The following is an 8,500-nucleotide window of genomic DNA, read 5'->3' as shown; positions in this document are numbered from 1 at the left end:
AGGCCAGACTTTCCAGAGAAGCTGTGCAGGGTTTGCTTTGGGTTTGTGTGTTTGCCAAGGCACGGAGCTCCTCTTGCTTCAGGAGGAAAGTATTTTCTTTTAAATAAAATGTGAGCCGACCTAAGTTTCCTTCCCTGATTTGCTCAGTGGCCACTCCGGCCCCCTGCAGCGGTCGGGACCGAATCTTTAAAGGGTTTGCTTTTCTTGAGAAGGCAACCATGACCCACTGGATGTTATCAAGCAGTCAGGCCAGGATGGGGAGGAAGGGCTGCTCCCAGGCTCCCACTCGGCATCCCCCGCATGGGGTCAGACGCGACCCTCACCTGCCTCCTCCCTCTTCACGTTGGGCCCCGTGCCCAGGAGACACAGCCCCTCTTTTCCTGAAGAGTCTGGACCGAAACCAGTATGGAAATCACCTTCTTTTCTTTTCTTCTAGCAATTATTCCTGCCCTCCCCCGGCTTAAACACATCTTCTCAGTTAAGCCTGAAGGGAGGGGACGTCTGCTACTACATTCCGTGTGCTGCCTCCATCCCTACCCCCCATAGCATTTCCACCAATCGCCGAGCTCCTGGATGGCAACAGGGACAGAACACACCCTGGCCTCACCTGAGGTACAGATGCTCTCACACAGGTAGGTGTTGGCGTCTAAGCAGTCCGCCCTCTGACCCTCACAGCATCCCTGTCTCAGAGGAGCGTCTACACAGACCCCGGCCCCTCCCGACCCTCCCGCTCCTCCAAGACCCCTTGCTCATTCATTCATTCATTCATTCAACCCTACGGCCACTGGGCTCAAGACGGCTCATTCATCACATCCAGGTATGTCCCCCTCCTCAGATCCTGTGAAACAGCAGAATAAACATAAAAACAAATACTTAGAAGCCCTGGAAAACTAGAAAAAGCGCCAACGGCAGACCAGGATGTGAGAGAATTTCCAGAAGAGAGAAAGCAGATGAGGTCAGGTTAGTGGTGAAACCCAACATCGCCGAGGACCCACAAGGCTGGACCCCCGTCTGGAAGTGAGGGCGCAGTGGCCGCGGAGAAGCAGCTAGACACGGACATCTATGGGGAGAGTTACCTGAAGGGCCGCCCAGGCAGCTGAGCCGGTGCCCCGCTTGCCCCTGGGATAAAGTCAGAGGGCAGCTTTAAAACACAACAGGGACCTGCAAGGGGCACCCCAGAGAGAGAGCAGGGCCGCTGCCCCATAGCTGCAGTAAAATGAGAGACGGTATCCCCAAATCAGAGGCCCATGGAGGCGCTCTGCCCTTGCTCATCCCCGCCTGTCTTCCTGCGCCTGGTGTCAGGGGTGCAGGCTTGCTGTGACCGGAGTGGACAGTCCCTTACAGAGGGGATGTTTACTTGTGTGATCCGTCAAGACCACAGTCCTCACACATGCTACGTTCAGGACCCTCTTGCCAGCTTAAAAAGGCTTGAGGGCCCCATAGAGCTTTTACTTCTCTGGAGCAAACTTATTGATATTTACTGTAATAGAAGTGAAAATGAAGAAAAATTTTAAATATTTATGCATTTATTTAAAAATGGTAATAAAGCCATCACACATTAACACAAATAACATTTCTGAAAATAACTCTTTTTCTAAAAACAGTTTATTTAGTAAGAAGAGTGACACTGTTTTATATTTTTGTAAATCTCGCCAATGTCTGGCTTAACGGGCAGCTGGATTTTCATATGTGTTTCTGATTTCAATCTGTTATGACACTGGAAAACTCTGCTGAACACTCATGAGAGAAAAATGTCTTTGTATTCCTATGAAATAGTTCTGAGTTTGTGGACCCCCCCGAAAGAGTCTCAGGAACCCTCAGGGGTCCACAGACTACACTTTGAGAACCACTGTCCTGAGACTCATTTACAAATGGGATGACAACCAAGAATCCCCATACATTTGAAGGAAATCCTCTTGTGATGGGTCTATTGATAAATTCTTTCGATTTCCTCTAAAAAGTATTAACTCATGTAAGCAGGTAAGTAAGTAGAGGTGATGGGTACTTAGATGGATGAACAAGGACTGAGCAGGCAGAGGCCTAGGTCACGAGGCTTCTCCGGGGTCCCATGTGTGGCACCCAGGAGTGGGTGGGGGTGGACCCTGGAGGAGGGGCGCCGCCCAGAGCCAGGCCCTGACTTCTGGCATGCTTCTCTCCTTCCTTCTCTGCGATTCGCTCCAGCAGGTCCTGGGGCCCAAGTCCTCCCAGCACACACAGTCAGTCGGTGAACGGTGATCTCATCGAAAGATGCACAACCTTCGTTCGGGAGGGTCCAGGATCGATGAAACTAGTTTAGTGGGAAGAGCGGCCCTAGGCGCTTTTGGGGGAAAGAGGGCTGGCTGACAGAAGGCGGGGGCTGGGGGTCAGGCACAAGGGGGATGCGGCATCCTGAGCCCTGGACCCCTTAGACCTAGAAGGCACATGCACCCTTCACCCATTTCAACCTTTCCTCCAGGGCTGGCCTAGGGCCCGGGAAGGAGGCAGGGGTGCGGTCTCTGGCCTCCATCTTCCTCCCGCTCACCCCGCCTCCTTCCCCCTTCACCCTCCTGCCCCTCCCAATCCTCCTCCCCTTCTCCTCTCCCTTCCTCTTCCTTTTTTTCTCCTCCCCTGCGGCCCACTTGCTCCCGTCCTTCCCCTCCCCTCCCCCTCCTGTCCCTCCCCACCCTCCTCCGGTCCCCCTCCTTTATCCTCCTCTCCCCTCCCCCGCCCCCCCTCTCCCCGGCGGCAGAGGCGGGCGGGGCGGCCCCGGGTTCGGGCCCCGCCTGGCGACTCGCACCTGCTCGGCGGCCGCGTGGATCTCCGCGGGCGGGCTGGCGGGAAAGTGGGTCAGCGCGGGGCCGCGGCGGCTGCTGCTGTGCTTGGGGGGCGCCCGGGGACCGGAGGCCTCTGCCGGGAGAGAGCGGGAGGCGGCCGCTTGCGACGCCGAGGATGCGGGGCCGCTGCGCCCCTTCCCCGCCGGAGTCCGCGCGGGGCCGGTGGAGCGCGACGGCCGGCGCAGCCGCCTCCCTCCGCGATGCCGGGCCCGCGGCGCCCAGCACGCCTTCATGTCTTCCGACCCTGCCGGTACTAGGGCCCCTACTCCGGGACGTGGTCCCCGCCACCCCTCCCTGCCCCCTAGTGCCAGCCCCGGGCCTGCGCAGCCTGGAGCCCAGCCCTGGAGCGCTCCCCCGTGAGCATCTCTCCGACGCCCCCAGACCCCGGCCCTTCCGCCCAGGTGTTCTGGGCCTGGGTCTGCTCCCGGGAAGCCCCCGAGGGACCGATGCCCGGTGGCTCTCTCGTCTCTCCTCCCCAGGCGGTCCTCCTGCCCGTAGCCCCGCAGAGCGCTGCCCAGCCGCCCGCACCCCAGCAGCCCGCACCCCAGCAGCCCTGGCGCGGCTGCCCCGTAGGCTGTGCCCCAGGCCCCGCTGCAGATCCAGGTCACTGTCCTGGGGCAAGGACCGGCCACGGGACCGTGGAGGTGACCCGGCCCTCCGGGCATCAGCCCCAGGGTCTCCCCCCAGCAATCTCCCACCCTCGGCAGACAGGCAGTGGCAGGGCCCTGCTGCGTCCTTGTAGGGCCACGGGGCTCTACCGTCTCCTAGCACACTCTGAGCTCTCCCACCTTGGAGCTCCTCCTGGAGTCCTGGAAAGCCCTACCTACCCCTTGGTCACCTGACCAATGGGTCACCTTAGCCCAGAACCTTCCCAAAGCCTCTCGCCAGAATGCTGCTCCCTCCCCTGGTTTGCATCCTCTCCCACAGTTTGCATCCTTCGGTAACTATGCGGGGGGTGGGGGTGGGGGCTCTGGCAGTCCAGGAGGCTGGCCTCTGAACGCCCAGTGGAGCTGAGCTGGAAGGGTCAGGGGCTGCCACAGGCTCCCAGTGTGAGAAGACTTTGCTGTGGGAAACCTGCATTAACAGCATCACTGAGATCGTGCCTGTCCTCTGTGTACTCAGCACCCGGCCACAGTCGAGTCTGGGGAGACCCCTCATTAGTCTGGGCCCAGGTCCCTGGAGCTCACCTGACTGGCCAACATTTGGTACCTCCCCCCCACCCCAGGCTCTTAGGGCTGGCATTAGCTCACGAGCCCTCCACAAGTCTACCTAAACGGACAGTTGGACACTTGGAAGCTGCCCACCCACACCGGGAGGGGTGAGGGCAGGGGGAAGGTGTGGGAAGAAAAAGAGTTGAGACAGGAAATTGGTTAAAAAACATTTTTCAGCACCTGGAGAAGCTCTAGTAAAGCAGTCAGGGGCTGCTCTGCTGGGCATCTGGGCTTCAGGTCAGCCAGGGCTGCAGTCGAGGGCCCACCCCGTCCCCTTCCTAGCTCTCCCTGTGGGTAAGGGGGGGCAGAAGTGTCCCCCAGACTACTCCAGGCAGGCCCCCAGCCAGTCATCACCCAGGTCGACCAAGCATGGGTGCTCCAGAGTGAAAAGGACCTCAAACCCATCGGGCCCAGGACTCCCAAACTCCTCACCCTCCCACCTGCAGACCCTTTGTTTTGAAAACTTTTACATGTTAAATAAATGGCAGTTAAATAGGAAAGAATCTGCATAACTTCTGATTGTGACCCTTGGGGAGTTGGGTGGAGAGGATGCATCCACAGATTACACACCCGCAGGGCTGGATTTGAACACCCGGTTTGCCACTAGAGCTGCCAATTCCTGCCACTTCCTACCCTTGGCGACAATGCGGCCTCAGAGCCCTAGCCCTGCCAGCTGGCTCTCAGGCGCTAGGACTTCAGACAAATCATCAAACACAAACACAGAGCCTTGTGGATCCCTCGGTAAACACCATTTAGGAAAAGCCAGGCGGCCCCTAGCCATTTGGTTACGAGAAAGATTTTGATTTAGTTTAGCTTTGTTTTTGTTTGACTTTTTGGTCACAGGCCTGGTTATCACCTTTGAGAATCTTCCTTCCTCCCCATAAACTCCAGCGGAGTTCTGAGGTTCAGAAGTTCTCAGGGAAACCGACACTGGTTAATAAGGCTTGGAAGGGGCTTTTTTCATGAAGTAATCCTCCTTTAATGTCTGTTTACAGCTGGGCTCCACGTAACAACAACCTCTGATTAAATGCCCAGTGTATCCTGGGGCAAGAGACAAATAATTGCAGTGCTTCATTTTCCCATGTGAAGATTAATGAAAGCTTTGCTCATTTTGTTTGTGTGGGAAAGAGGCAATGTTGATATTTGGGCTTGAAAACTTTTCGGTATTGCTGTCCTGATACAGTGTGGTGCAGTGCGGGTTCTCCCTGTAATGGCTACTATACACCTTTGAAAACAGAACAAGCTTTTGGTGCCAGACAGTACGGTGGGGCATGGAAGGAGGTGTTCCCAGCCTGACTTATATGTAATGTTACACACTTACATGGCAGAACATATTTCTTTCCCAAACACTAGATAAGCAATACACTCCATAATTGAAGAGCATTTGTCATTAAAGATTACTAACATCTTAGACCTGCCACAAGGCTTTTCTCAAGCAAGAGAAGAAAATATGCCTGCCTGTATAGCTTCTCCTATGGAACTTTCCTGCTCTGACCATGTGGGAGGGATGGAAAGGGCCTGGCCTAGGAGTCAGAAGTCTGTTCAGTGATGAATTTGGCTATGACCTGCCTGCGTTAACGCCGCAGAAATCACTGTCCTTCTCTGGGTCTCAACTGCATTATATGTTAATAGACAGAAGAGTAATCTCCTTTCCTTCCGCCTTCCTTCCCTTCCCTTCCCTTCCATCTTTTCCTTTGTTTTTTTTATTATGGAAATTTTCCATTTCAAACATAACCAAAAGTAGAGAGAATAGTAAGATGAGCCCTCATGTACCCCTCACCAGCTTCAGCAATTACCATCATAGAAACCACCTTGTTTCATCTTTGCTTCCACTCACCCCACCCCCAGCTTATTTTGAAACAAATCCCTAAACATCAGTAATTTCATCTGTAAATATTTCAGAATTATATGACTTATCTATTGCTGTTGTCGAGTTGCTTGAAACAGCAATACTCTATCACATCAAGATGCTGTGGGTTGACACTTTGGGCTGGTACCAGCTGGACGGTTCTTGTGTTGGTTCTGTCTGGCTCTCTCACGTGAATGCATTTAACTGGTGACTTGGCTGTGGCCAGCCAGTCTTTGATGGCCTCATTGTCTGGCAGCTGGTCAGGAAGCCTCCGTTGTCTATGAGGCCCCTCCAGCAGGCTAGCTCAGGCTTGCTGTCATGGTGGCAGTGTTTCGTGAGTTTCCAGTGGCAAGAGAAGGCAAGCCCCAATGTACAGCTACTTTCCAAGCCTCTGCTGGTGTCATGTTTGCTAATGTCCCATTTGCCACAAGTCGTGTAGCCCAGCCCAGAATCAACATGGGAGGGGGAGAGATATGTACAAGGACATAGAAGCAGGGAGAGTAATTCATTGGGGGCTATTACTGCAGCAATCTACCTTAAGGATATATTCCTCAAACATAAGCCCCCCTCTTTTAACATAACCACAATTCCATTATCAAAGCTTACCAAATTAACTGCAAATCTTTAATATGGACGGTATCCACTGTATCTAGATTCCCCCATTGTCACGTAAATGTGGAGAAATGGGAACCTTTGTGCAGCCACAGTGGAAAACAGAACAAAACGGGGGTCAGTATTGTTTGTGTGTAACCATTAAGTTTTATATGAGTGTATCCACTCTTTTACAGTGTAAAATATATTTCTTTATCATCAAATAAGTTCTACAAACCCTGGATTGGTTAATCCCAAAGGTTCCTTTGGGCACCAAGATTCTGCAATTGTGTGTGCAATGTTTACAGAAACATGCCCGTGGCTTTGGGAACAAGCCCGTCTCTTCCAATGGTGAGGTTCTCAGGCAGCTCACCTTCCCTGGCACTCACTGTCTATAAGGCAGGGGACAGTGAAAGCGACAAGATCTGAAGAGTGCTGCTTTCTGCTACGATGATCCTTTCTGGCCAGTGGTTTTATCGTAGCATCTGGGTCCATCTGCTTCCAGAAGCTCCCTTGCCTTCGGCTGATCCAGAGATGCTGCTGAAGCTACCGTCTGAGCATCCCCAGAAAGCCCTGGGTGCCCAGCAGGGCCCACCCTCAGAAACCCCACGGGAGCTCTGCAGTGTCCTACTGACTCATTTGAGGTCTTTTTGGAATTCTGCAGGGCTATGCTGGCTAGGCCAAATTGTTCATGGAGGCTGAGTCACTTCCGTGGGATTATCTGCACATGGGGCTCTCAAAACCCTTAAAGCACAAGGGCTGCCTGACCCCACACCCTTGCCTTGCTTGCACCAGATGCGTCAGGAGACCAGGACACCCAAGGAGGAACTGGAAGGGGCTCAGCCTTCGTGCTTTCTTGTGGTTGGTTCAGGGTGGGCACGTGACCCAGAGGCCCAGGAGAGGAGCGTTTCCAGGAGAGGTTTCCCTCTGTAATGAGACAAGCGCACCACTTCCTTGCTGCTGGGGTCCTGGGGAGTGTGGAGTGTTGAGGATGCGGCCCCTGTGAGCCACGGAGGAGAATTTGGACTATGCTGGGTGGGCCAGGCAGATGATGGGGATGGCACGGCAGAGCCTCGGCAGTCACCCACAATCTCTCTCTCAAGCTTCTCGTGAAGGGCCTCCCCCACCGACGCCACCCACAACCAGATGCTCTGAGCCTTGCAGCCAGTGGTGTCTGGCTGAGAGGCTCCTGCTCTTTGGTTGTGGAAGAGACACAGGCAGGGACCACGTGGGAGGTCTCTGGTAGGCCCCATGTGTTCCCGTGTTCCCACTTCAGGAGCTCCAAGGGTTGGTGGGCTTTGGTGCCTGCCTGGCACAAGTGCAGACGAAGGATGCCCCATCCACAGCAGACCCATCACAGTGGGAGTGAGCAAGGGTGGTGGCAGGCTGCACATTGTGTCATAAGCAAAGGGGAAGGGGCTCTCCAGAAACGAGGGCAGTTGTAACACTTCCAAGGACCTCCGGCTTTGGTCTGAGTAAGCACACCCCATTGTGATTTTATTGTCATTTGTTGTCACTTGAGCAGTCCCTTTAAGATTTCACCAACTTTAATTCTCTCAGGTGCTGTCATCTGTGCAGTAATACGGCTCGAGTCCTCGCAAGCAAGTTCAGTTGAAATATACAATTTTCCCAGTTGCAATATAGGAATTATTCTCTAAAATGTAACCGCACTCTCTTAGGTCTGAACAGCCATTTAGTCAGGGCGGATCCGGATTCTGTGGGGTCTGAAGATTATATACTTGTGAGACTCCTTTATGAATTAAATGTTGCAAATACAAAATTAGGTATAGAAGTGAATATTTAGAATGAGAAAATAAATCACAACTAATTAGAAACTTTAAAGTGCTGAAAAATGCCACAAACCCTGTAAATCCAGAAATATAACATAACATTAAAAAAAATTAACTTCCTGACATAATTATATAATACTTGTTTTTCTGCATTTTTGGCTAGACTCTGATCACCTTTTTATAATCACCTTCTTACTGTATAATCACCTTCTTTTGTCATTTTTTAAATAAAGTGTATAAAAGACA

The 8,500-nt window shown here is 53.1% G+C and overlaps 1 protein-coding gene across 7 annotated transcripts; it reads right to left on the bottom strand.

The window, feature by feature from the left end:
• Positions 1–1,535: 1,535 nt before the first annotated feature.
• Positions 1,536–3,069, bottom strand: LOC118890458 (serine/arginine repetitive matrix protein 1-like). Of its 7 annotated transcripts, none has more exons than XM_036843336.1 (3): positions 2,850–3,069; positions 2,777–2,813; positions 1,536–2,339 (listed from the first exon to the last, which is right to left on the bottom strand). In XM_036843336.1, the coding sequence occupies exons 1-3, from the start codon at positions 3,044–3,046 to the stop codon at positions 2,238–2,240; spliced, it is 336 nt and encodes a 111-aa protein (XP_036699231.1). In that variant the 5' UTR covers positions 3,047–3,069; the 3' UTR covers positions 1,536–2,237. The 7 variants fall into 7 exon arrangements, with proteins under 7 accessions (XP_036699231.1, XP_036699236.1, XP_036699237.1 ...); XM_036843341.1 differs by having other exon boundaries at positions 1,536–2,335; XM_036843342.1 differs by having other exon boundaries at positions 1,536–2,317.
• Between the last annotated feature and the right edge of the window lie 5,431 nt (positions 3,070–8,500).

The sequence above is a fragment of the Balaenoptera musculus genome, chromosome 2 (assembly GCF_009873245.2).
Source record: "Balaenoptera musculus isolate JJ_BM4_2016_0621 chromosome 2, mBalMus1.pri.v3, whole genome shotgun sequence".
Lineage (NCBI taxonomy): Eukaryota > Metazoa > Chordata > Mammalia > Artiodactyla > Balaenopteridae > Balaenoptera > Balaenoptera musculus.
Note: the sequence above shows the minus strand (reverse complement) of the source record. Positions and strands in the feature narration are given on the sequence as shown.